Source organism: Coturnix japonica, chromosome 2 (assembly GCF_054131305.1).
Source record: "Coturnix japonica strain WE chromosome 2, WE-NBRP24, whole genome shotgun sequence".
Classification (NCBI taxonomy): Eukaryota; Metazoa; Chordata; class Aves; order Galliformes; family Phasianidae; genus Coturnix; species Coturnix japonica.
In genome coordinates this window covers 127,196,392-127,216,584 of record NC_140664.1, presented here as the reverse complement: position 1 = coordinate 127,216,584, position 20,193 = coordinate 127,196,392, and the positions used below count along the sequence as shown (strand labels likewise).

Below are 20,193 nucleotides of genomic sequence, written 5' to 3'. Positions count from 1 at the left end.
ACATTCAGTTTCTTACAACTGGAAGAGAAATTGAATTCAGGTGTTTGGTGAACATATGGGGGACTTACTGTGAATTTATGACCTGTGGTTTGAGTGTAAAACCCCAAGATACTACCTGCTAAAACTTAATGAAGCTTGTGCAGAGAAGTTATTTTTATTTGCAGTTTTGTAATTGATATATTTTCTTTTTTCTTTTGTACTTCTCCCCCACCTTTTAGAGCCATATCTCCAGTGAGTTCTTTAACAGTTAAGAAAAATAAAAGAGCTGTAGCATAAACTGTTCTGTGTCTCCTTCCATGTTACAAGTACAGCACACCATGTTATAGATGTGATCTTAACAAACTTCATCTCTTGCTCAACTGATTTTCTCTCATCAGTCACGCAAAAGCTCTGTACGATGCTGGCTGCTATTGGTCCTGTTTGTGAATCATGCCCATATGTATTAATAACAGTGAGTTTGTGGATAATCAATTACCCAGTGTCTTGGAGAAGGACTTTATGTAGGACACTGGAAGGAAACCACCAACACTAACTTAAGCTTGAGGGCTGGTATTTAGATGTCAAAAATAATAAAATATAAAAGAAAATTATAGGAAAAGACCAACCTGCTCTGCTGATCTGGTGGCAGGAAGTAGATGGTGCACCCTCTGTCAGTGCTTGTGCATTGTTAACCCCATTGGTGTTTGGGCACTGTCTGTGTCAGCAATGGTTAACAAATCTTCTTCAGGTGAACAGATCAGCATGCTGTGCAGCGCAGTGTCATGCCAACATTACACCTGGTAAAGGGCATGCTTTTATTTTATTTTGCATCCATGGCTTTTCTCAAAACCAAGACAGTTTCTGCTTATCCATCCTCAAAGGCCATCTGAAGCAGAACTCCATCTGCTTGGAATAAGCACCATAACAAGAGGATGCTTGAGTATCATTCAATGTAGCAGAAGCTTTTCTATTAGATTATCACCATTCTGCTTTCAGTTGTGCTCAAACCATGGAGGAAGTGGCCCATTCTGTGGACTCTCAGTCAATTCTGTGCTTTGGTAAGGATACACAGCCACAAGAGTAAAGACAGCCTTAATCCTCTGTGGGATGATAATAAACACATTTTCTATTACATTCTACCTGTAGATACAGATAGATCCCAACTCAGCTCTTGATTTTTAATATGAAGTGAATAATAAGAAATCTGTCCAAACAGAAAGAAATGTCTTTTATACAGATAGGTGATTCTTGTTTACTAGCCTGAAGTAAATAAGGAACCATCTGTGTTTTATAACCGCTATCCAGAGATCTAAGCAGCCCATCAGACCTGAAAACCCCTGACAGTTCAAATCTGTGTTAGAGGATTTCAAGGTGTAAAGAACAGTTTGTTTACTAACCTTTTGGTTATGCCAGTCATGTTACAACTGCTTGGCGATGTTGTTAAGACCCTTTTCCATGCTTTTTCAGACCAGTGATTTTTTTTCCAGAGCTTTAGTCATCTCTGTTCAGCAGCATGTTTGTATCTACTATATCGCACTGAAAATCTGTCTTTTTTGAAAGCATTACAACTCTGTACATCAGCGCATGACATCACGCTGAGACATTGCTTAATGATCTGAGACTTTGGTGGTCATTGCTATGGCTGCTTGTTTCTGAAAATACGTGACAGCTCCTGCCTGTCTAAGCCTTGCTTGCAGTTGCATTTATAGCTTACGCTGGTGGTTGTGTGTTTTAAAACAGTGCTCACAAAGTAGCTGCTTGTAAAATGTGCCATCTGCAGATGGAAACCAATGGGATGCCGAGCACAGAGGTGATCCAAGGACACCTGGCCTCTTCACAACCCAAGCTACTTTGACCCTAAAAGCCTTTCCTTGGTTTTTATTTCTTTTAGGAACTTTTAATAATGAGAGCACTTTGAAATAAAAACATAGCTCATATCTGATGCTAGGAAGTACTAATTAATTGTCTTTTGTATGTTCACAGGCATCCTGTTATTAAGTAGGCATAGGGGAGTGCTCATAGCTGGAGTAGTGTTTAGGCAAACTGTGGCTACTGTAGAAAGTTGTAATTCCAGTTTGGTCAAAATGTTTAAAATTACCAAACATCAAATCTTTAAGAAACTTTGGATAGACTTCAAGTTAACCTCCTTCCTTCCCACTAGCAGCCCTGAATTATTAGAGGCAGTTTTGCCTTCAGATTTTCAGTTCATCTGAATGAAAAACTCAAACAAAACATGGTTCATTTAGTTAAACTTTTGAGAAGTTGCACCATATATCTACGAAAGTCAAAAGGCAATAAAAGCACTGGGAAACCTGCATCATACCAGAGTGTTTGTTGATATGACCCTGTCTTTCATGACCTCTTCATCCAATGAGTCAAAATTCATTTTGCCTTAGACTGGCTGAAGACTTTACATGTTGGATAAAATTTGTTTAGATCTGTCACAAGGGACAATGCTAACACTTACCTAAAGAACTATAAATAAACAGAACATCTCAGAATTTAAAAAGCTTTCACTTATCACTAAATGTTCCTACTTCTTACTATAATTATGATTATGGCATTTCCCTCCTTTTTGATGAGGGTAAGTGTTGCCTGGAGTTTCAATAAAATATCAATGTAGGTGTATCAAGTGTATCTTGAGTGGGGAAGACCTTGGAAGTTTCACTAGGAGACCGAGAGGACATCATAGCAAAAATCCTGTAAATAGTAAAGCTAATTGGATGAGGAGGTACATGGAAAGAATTAGGAGACAGTATGGCAGGCCAGAATGGAGATCTGCAAGCCTGCACTGCTGAGAAGAATAGGACAGGTGAATAGTTTAACCAGGAGAATGGAGAACATAGTTGAGAGGAAAGTGAAAATGAAAGGAAGCCAACCTGAGCTAGAGTCTAAGCCCTAAAATGGTCTATTTTTCCTTCAACTTAACTTAGACTCTGACTGCTTTCCTTTTCACTTTTCCTCTTCTAAAAGAAAACGTTTTAAACCTTTCTATATCGTTATAAGGCTGCTCATTTGACCTCATTTTCTTTGTCTCAGTCTTTTTGAACACACAGAAATTTGAGTAGATACTGCAGTGGTTTTGTCCTTTAATTTAGCTTTCTTTTCTGTGAAATAGTCTTTTTTTGTTATTCACTTCTTTTGCAATTTTCTAAATTTGGGTCATGTCCCTTGCTTTTGTGATAAAATAGAACTATTATTGAAAGGTTTATCTTCTATCATCAAGTCTGTTAATAACTTTGAATAACTTTGAATTTCTTAAGTCAACTTGGCTTCCCCCCCCCCCCCCTTCATTAAAGTAAGTTATTCTTAAATTCATCATAATTAATCATAAATCCCAGGATCCTCCTTGTCTTTTTGTTGTTCTGTATTTCCAGCATGTAGAAGGTGTCAAATTCATGCATTCCCTTAACTGGAATAGATATCCGTTTTAGCCTTAGAGCATGAGCACTATGCATTCACTTGCTATTCTTGCTTACTCTGTTGTAATTCTTTTCATCAATAACAATCACAAAATGTGTGGAAGTCCACAAATCTGTAATAGCCCTTCCAATGACCCTTTTAGGAGCTGGTACAATATGTCTGTTCCTCATCATGCACAAGTTCTCATTCACTAATTTTTCTGTGTTTTCCTTCCAGTTTTACTTTGCCAGTAAATCACTACTCAAGTGTCACATTTGCATTTTGATTCCTTAGAGTTTGAAATAAATGTGGCTAAAGAAGACTGATCAGCTTGAAGCTGACCATGTGCAACACTTCGATAGTAATTTCACACTAAAGTCCAATGACATTTCACCTTCAAATGTGTTTTTACACCTCCAATGCTAATAGTTAATTTTAAATGTAATTAAGTTTGCAGGAAAGATTGTCTATTTATAATGTATTAGACTACTTGTTTATTAGACTAATAATGCCAGTTTTAAAACCAACAGGCCATTTTTAAATATTTTGTATGTCTTACATTAGATCGTGGTGATTGCATTTTACATTGCTGTGTGTAGCAGTGCACCAGGTAAAAGACTAATGGATATACAGAAAAGCTGGGCAGAGTTTAAGAAATGAATTTACACAACATAAAACTGCAAAAAGAGATAAGCTGTTCCACAAAATTAAGATGAATGAAAGAAATAGAATTAGCAACACAACTGAAAGGAGAGGGAAATTTTGAAAGTGTCATGTATTATTTCTATCTATTCAAAAAAAGCTTTTTTTTTTTTTTTTTTTTTTATGTGTACTTTTCAAAATGGCTGTCTGCATGTAGAACTGAGCTACCCATCCTTTTCTTTGTCTTTTGTTTCATAGGAAAAAAATAAAAATAAAACAACAACAAAAAAACCCTCTTTTATAAATTCTTTTTTGCTAGAACTATGCTAATTTTTCTGTTTGGCTAACCAAGCAATGATAAGCTGCTTTTAATGGCACTGAAAAGAGTGGGAGGCAACGTCTCAAACATCTATAGCCTCCAGTCTACTGCACCCACCAATCCTGACAGATGCAGAAAACAGTCACAGATGGACTCCAGAAGTGTCTCTTCTCATATGAGAGAAAACTGGGGATATAAGTTCACTGTGTTTTATTATACCTCATGTTCACGAACAGGAATCTATGGATTTGTTTTCTGCTGCATCCCTGTAGATTTCTCCTTTGAAACAATGTAATAGCTGAACATTCCTCATCAGCTCTTTTGAAATAAACAGTAAAATGCAGGGCTTAAAAAGACGATAATAAGAGATTAAAACATTTCTGCTTAGTCTTGAAATAGTATTATTTGTTTGTCAGACATCCTGTGATTCCCACATTAACATGTTTGAAATATGGTGAAGATTGCAGAGGTCAGGTGGGAGCTGCACAGATGGAAAAATGGCAATGAGATTAATAAATATCCACTTAGCCTCATGAAATAAGCTGTTCCTGTGTGTATTTCACCACGATTTCACATAAACCTGAGCTATGGAGAAATGATTACCTGAAATAGGCATTATGGAAAAATTTATGATTTTGAAGAGCTAAAGATTCTTTTCCATTTTATGTGTACTTTTCCATAGGGTTAACTCTGGGGCTGAGCCCTCCCCAGCACTCCAGCACCTGCATATCGAGAGCCAGCTGCTGCTCTGCCACTGAACATGTTTCTACACATGGCTTTTCACTGGCCCACTGGCACTCTGATGCTTTCAGGCTGATCTGCTTGAAAGACTTGTTAAAAACAGATCTAAGGGATGACAGGCTCTTATCGATTGAAAAGAATAATCAAATTTTGTATAGGTAGGACCTTCAGACATTGTAATGATTTGATGTGAATAAAGATGTGACAGTCCTACCATTTATTGATGGGGAAGAATAACCATTCATGTTTATTCAGTAGCAGAGATCATTAGGACTTTCCTCAGTATTCCTCAGTGTTAAGGCTGACAGTAACATGTATTCGTCTTCATTTCTAGAAGGAACATATGCCAGTAACTTCTGGTGGTTTTTAGAAAACTACTTATTCATCCATTCTTACATTATCTGAAGTTTCATTGATCAAACAACATTAGTCATTATAAAAGTCTAAATGTCTTTATATTGAGTGCTTGGAAATTGTTTTTAAGTCTGTGCTTCTGTGCTGTAGCAGTGGTGCCTTGCAAAGAAATTGCAGTCACAGATGGCAGTTCCTAAGTATTGATCATTTTCATCCTCCTTCTTTTAGCAACAGATCAACTCCTAACAATCATGACCGGATACAGCGCCTGAGACAAGAATTTCAGCAAGCAAAACAGGATGAGGATGTGGAAGACAGGAGACGTACTTACAGCTTTGAGCAGCCATGGGTAAGTCCACATACAGTCTGACCAGTCTTGAAACTTGAACCAATCTCCACTCTCCCTGCCCTGGCCAGGAGCAAGGCAGGACTGAGCCAGGGTTGTCTGCCTCCAGCCCTCTGCTTATTCTGCTGGCCACATTTCGGTTACATTGATGATTGTTTCATTTTTAAACGTCTTCAATAATCTGTTCTCTGTATGTGTAGCATAATTTCTTCTGTGTTTAGACTCTAGACTCTGAGTTACTACTTGGATTTTTTTTGCCCTGAAGCCAATATCAATTATTCTGAAATTTAACAAGAAAATAAAAATGAAACACACACTAATGATAAATAATTTAAAGAGATCATGTAACCTTGTACATTGTATTTTCTCTGAAGCAACATCTTCATGAATAGTTATTTTCCTCTTTTAAGAGAAAGAAGTATGTATTTTTACAGTGAAAAAGAAGACATATGCATTATGCTATGTTTCATAATAGTGTCCCTTTGCCACTGATATTAGGCAAGATAGTTCTATCTTGAGATACATGTCCTAACTGATCATTTAAATCCTATTCATTTTGATCTAGCAAAGTGATAAAATTGTGTAAATCCATGTGCTTATCTTGTTTTACATAATTTAAATGAATCACTGATGCCTTTTAATTAATAAATGCTTTATTGTATGCATTAAAAAAAAATAATAATCCACAATAATAACAGTGAACCATTCACTCACATTCTCAGTGAGCAGAGTTTGTATCATAACAGCAGTAGAATTTCCCATATTTTCAAAAGGAGTGTAGGTGATGTGTTATAGCTACTTAGTATTCCCGTGCACATGAGACAGAGGTGGAAACATCACAAGTATATAATCTGTTTGCCTTTGTGGTGGATACTGGAGGTGTTTGTTTTTTTTTTACCTCTGTTCTGTCTTTGTGTCCTTGTACCTCTTAAGCTCACCAGTTGGAAACTGGTGTTTTTAGCATACAGCATGGAGAGGAACAAAGGGGAATGTGTCCCTAGATGACCTCACATGCTGTATAAGGATATAGGCTTCTTGTTTCTCATGTTAGAAAACCTCTAATACTCTCTGAAATAGAATAAATAAAATAAACATTTTCTTTAAGACCAGATGTTTTAGATTTAATGTGAATATGATATGATAGCTCATCTCAGTTGTAGCATAGCAGTTTTTGGAAGTAAGGGGCTGGGTGTAGGAAGTGCTTTCCGTTTTACATTTCTACTGCAGTTCAGTTTCCAAATGAGAGACTTGAGCTGTATTCTTGGGAGAACTGTCTATGAGAAAAACTTGCACTCTTGGAGACTTGGGAACTTAACTACTGAAGGTCATGGGCCAAATTGTTGTATATCTAAATGCCATAGCAACTTTAGACAGACAACTTGGCTTTTATTATAGTTTCTTGCAATGAGCGAGTTGGGAATTATTTGGATGACAGGCTGATTACCTTAGGAATGGAATAATTTCCTAAATTGTGGGTCAGAACATTGACCTTTCCTTTTCTCTTATTCAAACAAATGGGATCTCTCTGTTTAATCCCCTTCTACAGATCATGCAAATGAGCTCAAAGTGACTAATTCAGCTTAATGTATTAATATTAATTCTGAACCTTGTTGTTGCTTTTCTAGGAGCTGATGTTGTTAAGTACTTAAGTGACCAAATATTTTATTTTAGATACATACTGAAAAAAAAAGAAAAAAATTTAAAAACTTGGCCCAGTGTATTTTTGAATTATATTACTTTTTCCATCATGTACTCTGGGATTTCAAGATCATAATGCTTGGAAAGGATAAAGTAGTGATCTCATCCATTTCAACAGTTCACAGACATTTCAGTGTTAAGAAACCATAACCCTCTCTCTTAAGGAGAGCCTATTACTTTAACATATTAGCCTAAGATGACAGACTTCGTTAAGACACTCCCTCAAAACAGATCCAGATGTATTATTAAGCGCCACTGACACAAAACAATGCAAAAGCAGTTTATGATATATATGTAGGAAAATACTTATGCATTTATCAGCCTCCCTTCAGTTTTCTCCATCTGCAAGCTATTGGTTATAAACCATAGCATTGAGACACACACCTGTACATGGACCATTGTTGAAAGTATGCTTTCACCTGGGGAGAAGGCTTGCACAGCCTACACAGACAAAGGGCTTTGCATCCAGAGGTGCCTCTGAGCTGCATGACAGCAGCCAACTCTGACCTGGTTTGGACAGAAAGAGAGGAGAAAAAAAACAACAATCTTTCACCCACTGAGAAGTGTGTGCTATGAGGTGATAAGTAGTTTGCATTTCTCATTAACAAGATGATGGGAGGATTGAGGATAGGGAACAGAGTGCTGATGTGATGTGGGACTATTGGTTACTTTAAGGAAGTGTAAATGAACATAAAGTTTGCAGTGTAAGTAATGGGTGCTGACGGAAATCTGGCAGCTTTAAGGATATTCAGAGGAGCTCAATAGCTCAGGAACCTGCTAATATATTATCAAAACGATCCTGTGAACGTCACCAACTCCAATCCATCTTGGGGTATTAATGGCTTGTGACACAGCAGCCCAGTTACCTGTGACAAATACATAGTCTGGAGGCAGATCTCTGCACCACAAAGCATTACATCAAGCTGGCCTTGAGTGGTGCTGCTGGCAGAGACCAGTGTCCAGCTCCAGCCGTTGCTGGCTGTTGCCATCAGGTGAAGGCTGTTTATCTGTAGATGAGCAATGTGGCAGAACTGGACTTTTGGCCTGCTGTATTTGCCCTGCCTGTAAACAAAACACTTGACTGCCTACAAGTACTCGAACAGCATCAGGCAGCTGACCTGACACAAAAAGTGATAGTGCTGGAATGAGAGGACACGCCTGTTGATGGTGTGGTGTTTCCGCTCAAGGCCATGTGAATGACATGCTGTTAAAGTTTAATAACTGACTAACTGCCACAGCATTGAGGCATCTCTCGAACCCGGCAGTTCTGCAGTTGAGACAACGCTCAAAGCTTGATGGAAAAGCTTTTTGTTTATTTTAAGAGAACTTTCTCAGGCTTCTCTATTTTCTTTTTTTCTCTTACAAGCTTTTTTTTTGTGTGTATATCAAAAACGGTACAAGAAGGCATACAAGGGCAAGGCTTTAAGTCTGGTGTTACACAAGGACAAAAAAAAAAAAAAAAGAGAGAAAACAAAATCAAGTATGATTAATACATTTTAACCCTGCTGGTGTAAGTTGCAGTCAGGTTGGCAGAAATGTGTATCTGGACATACAGAACTACACGGAGTCACAGTATGGATGCTGGTTTTACAGCCCTTGCTGTTGCTATGACAAATTATTATACCAATGCTGGATTCTTTTGGAGTTGATTTTTCAATTCAGGACCAGCATTGAGTCTCTGTGGGGTTTTTTTTTAGTTTTTGTTTGTGTTGTTTTGGTTTCTTTGCTAGTTTTCCTGGTTCATACTGGGTTTGCTGAGGTTTGTCGTTGCTTGCATCAGTCCTGGTTATAGGGGAATTTGATTTGTGTTGTTCCAAATGTTTTATTTTTGTGTAGCCACATTTTAATTAATGATTTCCAAAAAGACATCACTGTAGCACTAAATGTCATGGCAGTGAACACTCCAATTAAAAAAAAACATACATAAACCATATTCAATCAGTTGAAAATGCTACAAGTGCTTGCCAGTCCTGTCTGTAGAAGTGCACTGACTATGAGAAAAACAAAAGGACTCTGGAGAGACAAACGTTGGTGTTCTAGTTCTTCATCTTTAATACAAAATTCATTGCTAGAAATAGAGAATGACAACTTCCATTCACAAATAAATTCTTCTCCAGTCATCTCAAATCTACTTGGATAGTAGGAGAAAATTGGTAGCAAGAGAGCAGCTGAACAAACTCCACTTTATATATTTAGAAGTCAAATAAAAATATATTTTTATTCTAAAGCTGACAGCTAACTGAGTCAAAATAAACGTAAAGCCTTACTCGTTGAAGTATAGCTTTATGTGCACAGGTTTGGGGAAAGTAAATAATTGCATGAATTTCATAGAGAAAATACACCAGCAGTCTTAATAACACAGAAATCTAAGGACTATGTTGGGGAAATCTCAGGACTATGCTTCATTTTTTAGTTTGTTGGTATACAGAATTTGTGGCTAAGACAGATTTAGAGAAAAAAAAAATTGTTTGTTTGTTTTTAATCTGCTTTTGGTACTTGTTCCTTATCCCTTCATTCATGTATTTAACCAATTCACAGCCATAATGATTTCCAATTAATATAAAATTGCTTTAGAAAAACAGAAGCCCAATTTCTATCACTGTAACTTTCACTTATCCTACTTGGAAAAACAAATAACAGACTAAATTTAAATGAGTACTGCAGTGTTTATACCAGGTTGTAAATGCCGAAGAAGAATCACTCAACACATTGGTAAGGAAGAAAAACAGTATATTATCTCTTTTTACTATCAAACCATTTCAAGAATTTGTGTCAGGAAATGTTATTAAGATATTTGGTGGTATCCAGTCGAACACTACCACTCAGAGTTAAGCTGCTTTTTCCCCTAATCCAGTCTCTTTCAGAAAAGAAACCAAACTTATGCAGGGCATCGTCTCTGCAGTTAGTTTCTCTCCAGCTGTATAATTTATACCCATGCTTTGTCAAAGCTGGGAAGATCTCATGAAATACCATGTATCTTTTGCCCAACTTTACATTTTGGCTCTAAAATTTCGTTGTCTATTTTAAATGATTTTTTTCCCCATTAGTTACAGTCTATTATTTTATGTGAAACATAAAAATGAGGATAGAAATTGTGAAGAAAAAAAAAAAAAGAAAGAAATGAAATAATTTCATTTTGTAAACAAACATATTTTATAGCTCACAGGCATGCAGTGCATGTAAATAACCCAGGCAGAATGTCAAGGCTGTCTGAGTGCTTTGTTTCTACCATACTGAAGATTTTCTTTCTGCTGCTGCTGCTGTTGAACGGAATGGAAATCTTAGTCTCATACCACGGCCTGCAGCTTCCTATATATACAACAACGAAAGATGCACAAAGGGAAGGGATTTTCTTACTGTATGGTGCCTGAATTGATACACACCTGTTGGCCATTTTTAAAAGAGATATTGCTGTACTTTCTGTTCACCATAGCAACATAAACAAAAAGATGGAAATAAAAATACTTTTCCAGGATAGCCATCATAACCATGGAATGTTTTTTATCATTCTAAACTTTGATGTACAATTGCTGGATTGTCTGTCATCTCTGCCAAGCACACATACATAAAGCAGGCAAAATCATTTCATCTTATCTATTTCTAACTAGAGCTGAACTGTTAGAACCTAAGGTATTTGGGGGGCCTCATGATTACAGACTTTACAGGTGAATTTTAAATTCCTTAGTTAAAAACAGAGCTTAATCTGGAAAAAAAAAATAGCAAATGTATTTCAATATTAGACAGTGACTTATTTATTTATTTATTAAATAACTAGGAAAATATGAAAGGCCTTATTCATCTCTCTATTAACTACATTTTTATCAACATAAATAAGTTCTATGAGTTCAAGTAAGCATTTCTCCAACTTTCAATCTATGACAGCAGTCCATGAAATAGAATCCATCTAAACTGGTAGATCTTGTGTCACCTGGACTAGTGGATCTGCCAATAGAACGTATTGTCCTGGATTGGCCCTATGGTCTCCTTTCTGTAACTCTGATCCATGCCTGTTCCAGGGCAGGCGCATTTCTCTGGGCAGAAATCCTACCCTGTGGGTAGAGAAATTGCATGGGCAGCCTTAAGTTTAGCTAGAAAAGGGAGGAACAACCTTTAGTCCTCAAACATGCCATCCTTTACTGCTGAGAACAGTCAGTGCTGCATGACCCGTGGGTATGTTCTATTTGAAATGCAAAAAGTATTATTTGGATAAAAAAGAGAAATCTGTAGAAATGTCTACCTTCACAATCCTAGTTCTGAATTCCTGACTATTTTAGAAGAGTGCTGTCTAATTTCATGTATCTCAAAACACAGTTTTACAAGCTAAGCACTGTTTAACAATGCTGAATGCAATAACTATCATTGCCATTTAAACGTATTGTGGAAGATACGAACATACATTTATTTGTATAATGTAGCCTTGGTTGTTATTGTGGCCTTGACCGCATCCTGATTTAAAAGGTCAGTGCTTGTACATCTCATTGCAAACAAGGCTTGAGTTCTTATCAATCTGTTCTGTGAAGACAGAGCTGCTGCCAGGTTTGTTGGATGATTTCAGGTTATTATAATTGTACTTAGCCTTTTGTTACCCAGTTCTCGTTTCTGCTAAAAGTATCGTGTTGACTTTCTTACGCATGTATTTTGTTGCTGTTGAAAGATCTGTAAACAGCTTGGCTTATTTTTAATTACCTTATATTTTGCTGACATAAATGAGGTATGCATGTTAGTTTCTATACTGTAACACTGGACACTGTTTATGTATATATTTTTAAAACATACTAATTAGATTTTAAGATTACATAAGTACTTTCAGTTCACATGCTTTAACTGAAAGCATATTGAAAGATAAATCACCACACAGGGAGTTGCATTTTTCTAAATAAGTTAAGGGTCCAAAAAAGAGTATGTTAAGTCTTTATATCATCTTAACCGTAATTAAGGGTATTCACTATGGTATCATTGAAGTTTTTAATGAAAAGATTTTAAAGAAATTACTTTTCATTGATAAGATGTTGAATGTAGCTGTCCGTGTATATATGCTATGTTATGGAACATGTGATTATGTACAGAAGGAGTGTTTATATGCAGTGTGCTGCAGCTGTTGACAACATCTAGACAGGACTCTCAATAAGTAGCCTACTTTTCATGTTAAGTATTGCAAAGCCACTTTAACAGGGCACACAGGTACTTGTACCTTCAGAAAAGCAGGTAATTGATTCTAGACTCTTGCATTTAGACTCATCAAGTCATAAAACTTGTCCATTAGGTGACATTATTTGTCAGCAGCTGAGAGTACACACTTGACTCCTCAGAGCCAGTAAATCTGGACAGGTGCTACAGAGGTAGGCAGGTGGTAGCTCCTGCTTCTGTCAAACCATCAGTTCCTGTGTGCATTAAAACAAAATCTCCCTGAACCTAAGTTTGGATCTTAGTCCATTCACAGTCTAATAGTTTTTTCAAAGCCTTTGTTACCTCAGCAGAAGCTTTTCTGGAGACCTTAGCTCTTAGCACATGCGTGCACACAAATGTTTGTGGGTACCTGCATTAATACTTTCCAGATTAAGCATCCTAGTGTCTTGTTAACACTTGATGAACCAAGTAGCAGTTCAATTCTAGCTCCATCTGTTTCATAATTTAACCATTCCCTGTACTGTAAAATTATTTTATTCTGTATTTACAGTGAACTGAAACAAATAAAAATGTTTTCAGATAAAGAAGCAATTCCAATTTCATCTTGCTTGTGGTAACTATTTTGTCACAACTGAGATAGCTGTAGTTTTCCAGATATATGCAGTCTTCCAACATTTTAAAGTGGAACTGCATAATGATAAGATTGGCTCTAAAATCTTACTTTAAATGCTTCTATTCCTTATGGAGGAGTTGAGATGAGAACTAAAAAGTTTCCCTGTGGTTCTCTGTAAGCTGGTTATAGCCACACTGTAAAGAATTCAGAAATAAATCTGGTAATTTTCAGGTAATCACTTGCTTCCATAAGCCAAGCCCTTCAATAATATACCAAATGTCTGAAGACTATCAATAAAGTCAAAAAGTTAGAAATGTTGACATATGCAATAACTGAAACGTTGCTCCATATGGGTTTCCCTTATTTAATATAGTGGGAAACCTCCATGGGAGTTGTTGGTTTGAACATACATATGTACAGCGTATTCATCTCAGAAAATTTCCCACAGGGCTGACACAATTCTGTTTTCTGAACTTGTTGCCTCATTGTACCATTCCTAAAGCATTTTTCATTAGAAGTACTGCTTTGCTGAGGCTTTTCTTGAGTAAATCTATTCTGAAGTATACATCAGTGGTGTATCAAGGATCCTCCAAAGTAAGTTACTCATAGTTTATGCCTTCACGTTCTGATACACAATAATCTTCATCTAATGGGAAAAGCAGCTCTTCCCTAAATCGTACTTCTGAGCTGTGGCTGATGCTCTGTCTGAAGTGTGTTGTTATGGAAGATGAAGTTTCAAAAAGTTGCACACTTGTTTCGGATTTGTTGTGCTTCTGGCTACCTGAAAGTACTTGACTCCATAGGAAGACAAAGGAGAAGTTTATGTCACAAATGACAACTTTTTGGTTTCTAAAACTTATCTTCAGTGTAAGGAGAATTTGAAAAGCCTTTTATCTTTCAGATATTTGTCAGCCATTATGATATATTTCTTCTGTTGAAATTATAATAGCAGAAATAAAAAATAGAACCAACTCAAATTAAAAGAAATGTTCATTCTGAAGGAACACGCAAACCAGAAAGCAAAGAAGGGCTTTAACAGAAGCAGGTCTGAGACAAGTGGTTGTGCTCCCTGACTAGCCATTAGCAGAACGCTTTCACTTTTGTGGCACCCTACTTTGCAACTTGAAATCACTAAATATGAATAACATAGTAAGAGAAAATGAAAAGTGAAATCTTTACAAAGGTAAACTTTTTTGTAACCTCAAGTTTAAATTCAGCCATTCTGCCAGGTCTTCTCCAGTAATGCTATGTATCCCCAGAAAGGTCATCCATTTTCATGTGCTCTTGGCATTGGCCCCAAAGTTTCAAATTGTCCCTGTATTAAGATGTTATCTAAATCCTTCTCTGAGGCACAGGATTCCCCCATGTCCCACAAGAGACTTGCTGAATGTGTCTTCTTGATAATATCAAACTAGAAAATGTTTCCATGTCTCCAAAGAACAAGTGGTGTGCATCTGGGCCAACAGCAATATAAAATGGCACTGCTAATGGAGAGCACATGAGAACTGAGAATGTTTCTTCCTCCTCCTTCAGATCCTTAGTGGAGTATGAAAGTTAGCATTAGAAGGGCTAGGTTACATCCTGCCTTCACTTATATGTCATTGTTTCTACAAAGGCACAGCCCATTTTGCACCAGTATTTTTCTCATGTATCTCATAAATGTTAATTCAGGAACCAAGTCCATAGCACAGGACGCAGTATAATGTGTCTGAGTTTAATGCAGTTCTTATGAAAGAGCTTCTTGAACTGCATGTTGTTACAAGTAAAACTGTATGTACAACAGCAATTTAAATGATAGCTCTTTTGTGGGTATTTTTCTGCTTTGTTTAAGACATTTTTTGCTTTCATTTTGTAGCCAAGCTCCAAGACGTACTCACAGAGTGGCAGACATTCAGTATCGGTAGAGGTTCAAATGCAACGGCAGCGACAAGAAGAAAGAGAGAGTTTCCAGCAAGCTCAGCGCCAGTACAGCTCATTACCCAGGTAAGGCAACTGGCTGAAGCTGCTCTGTGTATGAGCCTGGAGCACATTTTGTTTGTGAAAGGAAACTGTTGTGCTTAGTGCAGACACTTTTGTTTAGCACTGATATAAGGCGGAATGTATTCAGTGTAGAAGAATGAAGTGAGAAAAATGTAGTAACTGTTTTAGTAGAATTACTTCAGAGATTATTTCAGTGAGATTTCATGACCCAGCAGATTTAGTCAGTTTCATACAGTTCCATTTTCTGCAATTACAGAAGTCTTCCGAGCATGACCATTCTGTCATTGTGATGCTGACAGAGAGCAAAAATTAAAAGAAAAACAAAGAATCAAGACTGTGAACAATAAAACATGGAACTGAGGAAACTCTATCAAAAATATCAGTGGCCTCCAAGTTTCCAGTATATATATTTTCTTCTAAGTTACTGGGTCACTGGTGATGAAATACTGAAAAGCAATACACTTTTTCTCTAAAAAATATGTGTTGAAAAAAATCCTAGGTTTTTAAAATGACTAGTTGGGTACAATATCTTTTACTTGTTATTTAGCTATAAGAATTATTTGCTATTTCCTTTCCTTCCTTTCAATATCTTAATTCTAATGTAATTACATGTATAAAAGCCATGTTCTTTCTGTGTTACTGGTTCCATCAATAGACTGAGTGGGAAAATACAAGCGCTAGTGTTGTTTTTAAGCTAGGGGCAAGGAGAGGGCATTGCCAGTTTGGAAGCAGATTCTTTAAATTTGCTTCCCCCATTCTGCTCAATCACTAGCAGCATTTAAAAACTAGAATTGAGTTGCAATGAAGTTGCAGTGCTAGGAATTCATAATTGTAAGGAGAACATTAATATACAGGAAATTTGGAAAATTATTCTTTGGGCTATAGAAATGTTTGTTTTGAAACAAGTGAGAATTTCACTACATTTTTCAGCATGAGAAGTGACCAGCAATCTTGTAAGAATGCATGTTACTAAGAAATTAATGTCTGAAATGTTTAATTAAATTTAATAATTGCATTTGGGCACTGTAGATTTCTGAACTGTGCTTAGAGCAGACAGAATTTTAGGATCTTGGGCTAAAGTTGACTGCTATGAAGACCACGGTTCTCCTATAACAAGCTGAGACACTTAGCTTTACAAACTCTGATTCAATGACCAATTTGTAAATTAATCCAGGTTAATGTTGCAACTATGGCCTTGTAATTAATGTCTGTGTACTGCCTTCATTCTGGAGCTTTGTTGCTTTTCATCTTGCACAGTCTCTAGGAGTCTATTTTTTTTTTTCTTTGTACATTTATTTCATCACTGCTGAAGGCACTTTAGTCAATTTTAAAGAATCTTCCCAGAAAGACAATGAAAGTGGGCCAACTAATTTTGAACAAGTACCAGAAAACAGTCAGTAAATTAAATCAGTTCAACTAGTCATCCTCTTGTCCCATGTGAAACTGTAAAAGCAATGTTTAACTCCAAGTTAATTTTGCAGTACTTAAAATTTATCTTGCTCTAGATCAGAAACCTGACAGTTTCGTAGCCTACAGAGGTTCATTCAATTTGCTCTTGTTCCAGAGAGTGATAAAACATGGCTCAGAAACATTGTTTCTTTGGATATTTGAATACCAAGAACAGCTATAAAAATTTGCATAAGAATTTACATTATGTTGTAATTTATGCTGTAGTAACCTGCATTCATCCTGAATAACAGTTTTCATCTAGGGGTCTCAAAATACATTACCAAAAGAAAAAAAAAAGGTGGATATGGTCATTTTCAAGTTATATGTATGGAAGGAATACTGCAAAAATACCCACAAATATTGTTAATTCTACAAATGGTAGTGTAATCCTACAGGTCTCTTGTCTTTACACTGCATATTCATTGCATGAGACCCCACTGAGTCATGTGTGCTGACGTGAAAAAACATGCCATATTTGCACTACCAAATGATTTTCTTGTTGATTAATATTGCAGTCTATTTTATTGTGCTGCCTCATTCTCATACAGTAAGGTTAATCTCAGAGTGGGTATCTGTTTTTCTGCAGTGCCCAGTTGTTTTACTTTATCATCACCAATCCTATTTTAAATTCATAAAGGCATCTAGCAGCTTGATGGTGAATTAAACTTATTTCAAAACCATAATCTGTCTTCAAAATAATGCAGTGATTTATTGTGGGAAAAAAAAAAAAGATAAAAGAAAAGATAAAAACTGTAATTCATTTAATGTGCAATAAAAAAAAAAAAAAAAAAGGAGCGAAAAAGGTTATATCTTCCTTTACTTTTAGGGAAGCTATAGTAAACTGGGAAGCAGTTGTGATAGCATAACATTCCTTCATTCTGGATCTGGAAGAAACGCTAATCTCTGTATCTACCTATAAATAATGTGCTTTATCTTCTGACTTGTGCAGTGTTAGAGCAAATGTTTTAAAGTTCTGCCTCTTGCATCCTCAATCAAGTATGAGTTTAGATTCAGATCTTTCACAAGTGACTACAAGTGCTGGATTTTATCTGGTTTCTTAGAAAGCACAGCTTCGTATATAGTCTTTCATCGTCTCCAACTAAATTGCTGCAAGTTTTTCTTGGGCAGATGATGACTGTTGTGTTGTTGTATCAGTATTCACAACCTATTCCTACAGGAGAAGCCTAGAAACATAGCTTAACCCTATAGGAAAAATTCTCCCAGCAAAAATGACAAGATGGATACCTCTTTGGGGCAGAAGAAAATGTTGCTCTCAAGCATATTATAGTTGGAGAAGCCCACTAGCATTTCAGAAGCACACTTCTTTCCCAAGATTGTTCTCAGTAACATTAAATGGAAAGACAGAACATTTGTCTTAAAAGTTTCTTCCTTCCTTTCTTTCTTTTTTTTTTTTTTTTTTTTTTTTCAGGCAGAGCAGAAAAAATGCCAGTTCTGTTTCTCAAGACTCCTGGGAGCAGAGCTATTCCCCAGGTGAAGGGTTCCAGACTGCAAAGGATAATCCCCGATATTCCAGCTACCAGGGATCAAGAAACGGCTACATGGGGGGACATGGCTTCAATGCCAGGGTGATGTTAGAAACACAAGAACTGCTCCGTCAAGAGCAGAGACGGAAAGAACAACAACTGAAAAAAAAAACTTCTTCTGAAGGGCCTAGCAATTATGACTCATATAAGAAAATTCAGGACCCTAATTATACCCCACCTAAAGGTCCTTTCAGGCAAGATGTGCCGCCTTCACCATCTCAGGTCGCCAGGCTGAACAGATTGCAAACACCAGAAAAGGGAAGACCATTTTATTCCTGAGGTGAAGAAAATGAAGATCAACTCATCATGCAATAAGGAACATTTTCATATAAAGACTTATATTTTGAAAACTTTTTAAACCGATGGTACTAAGGAATATATCTATTGTCTGTTTCAGTGCCTTTAACAATACGGGCAAAGAGTTGGTGGGCCTTATGTCTTTGCTGTTCTGTCTCAAGCATTAACTTCATGGAAGGATTTTCCACCATTTGACAATCATAGCAGAATTGAGCAATGCCACCGCTGCTTACCAAGTCCCGTATCCCAGTCCAGAGGTTGTCAATGGCTTATTACTAGGATTTGTTGTAATGTGTTTTACTTTGCAGTGACTTATTTACACCAACATGCAGCTTTGTGGCATAAAATTAATGAATTTGAAGTTGAAGAAAGCATTGACATATCCTTTTTTTATTTCTCTTGGGTCAGAAGAGGAGGTTACAAATCACTCTTGAGTGGACAAGGCTCAGCTCTACTCCGTATCACGGTCTTGAGATGCTTTATGGTGGAGTCATTACCAGTCTTCGTTGATCAATATTTAAGTGTCTATAAGCTGAAAAACTACCCCTCTCCTATTATGCACATGTGCACTCTTTTGTCTCTCTCCCCACTCTGAGCTTATTAAAAAAGCCCTACCCAGACTCATGAGGAAAAAAATATTAGGCTCTCAGTTATCCTGAGGATCCTGTTCCAATTGCCTTATAATTTTAAGACATGGTCCACTGCAAATGAAATAACTTGAGAGAATATTTACTCAGTCGCAGCCAAGCCCTTGATAAGTCTATTTCATTATTTCATAAAATATGGGGAATTAAGAACAAACAAACAAGTGAGTTCTACTTTGCTTTACTTCCAGAATAAACTGGTCATAAGACAGCCGTGTCTTGAAAGACAACTGGGGGATGGGTCACCTCGTGATCATCTGATATGCAGTTGTCTTTGTTTTAGGACATAATATTAAGATGGGGAAAAAAACAAACAATAAGGTCTTTCTTTAGATCAAAAAACACAAACAAAAACTGAAAAGAAAACAATTTCTTCGTTTTACAATTTGTGAAGCTTTGTGAACAACTGCCTTGTGCTTCCGTATACTGTAATGTTGCATTGTGATGTTACATTAAAAATAAATCTGTAATTATATGAGTGAGACGTAAGTGGAGACAAACTGTTACACATCATCCTGAAAACATGTCAGTATCCAAAAATAAGTAAAATGGAAAAGATTGTTCTAGCAGGGAGTAATATTTGAATGTGCATATGGGATATGAGAATTTCTTTTGCAGCAGTTGTTCTTATGTTTGTTGGTCTGAACTTCATGTATTGTAAAAATATAGCTGGGTTGCTGAAGTGCCTGCAAATCCCGATGTGAGAAGGCTTGAGAATGGATCTCAGCATATTGTGTACAAAAAGGAAAGAATGAGAACAAGAAAGAAAAATCATGTATTGCGTGATTTTTAAGATGCCTATTTTTTTTACTGGCACATTTTATTTTTGCGCCAACTCATTTCTAGAATATATGTGAAATATCAGCACACATATCTGTGTCTTTTATGCCTGTTTGTTAATGGTTTTCGTTGTTAATAATGTACTCCATGTTTAAAAGTTGTTACTAATGTAAGCACAGTGACATTGGATGACAATAGCTCTTTTACGCAGAATTTCCAAAACTGTGTAAAACAGCTTTCCATGTACATATGAAATTTAGAATAAAAGGCTGTTTCCA

General features: G+C 36.6%; 1 protein-coding gene across 31 annotated transcripts in view; it reads left to right on the top strand.

Moving 5' to 3' along the window:
* Positions 1-20,193, top strand: part of PARD3 (par-3 family cell polarity regulator) — a 424,727-nt gene extending 404,534 nt beyond the window's left edge. For 27 of the 31 annotated variants that reach the window (XM_085538903.1, XM_085538900.1, XM_085538891.1 and 24 more), the window contains 3 exons: positions 5,666-5,786; positions 15,077-15,204; positions 18,080-20,193. In XM_085538903.1, the coding sequence (XP_085395029.1) occupies positions 5,666-5,786; positions 15,077-15,204; positions 18,080-18,473 (643 nt within the window). In that variant the 3' untranslated portion in view covers positions 18,474-20,193. Of the gene's footprint in view, positions 1-5,665; positions 5,787-15,076; positions 15,205-18,079 lie in introns of those variants that run through there. The other 4 variants (XR_014943142.1, XR_014943141.1, XR_014943139.1 and 1 more) reach the window with 1 other exon arrangement.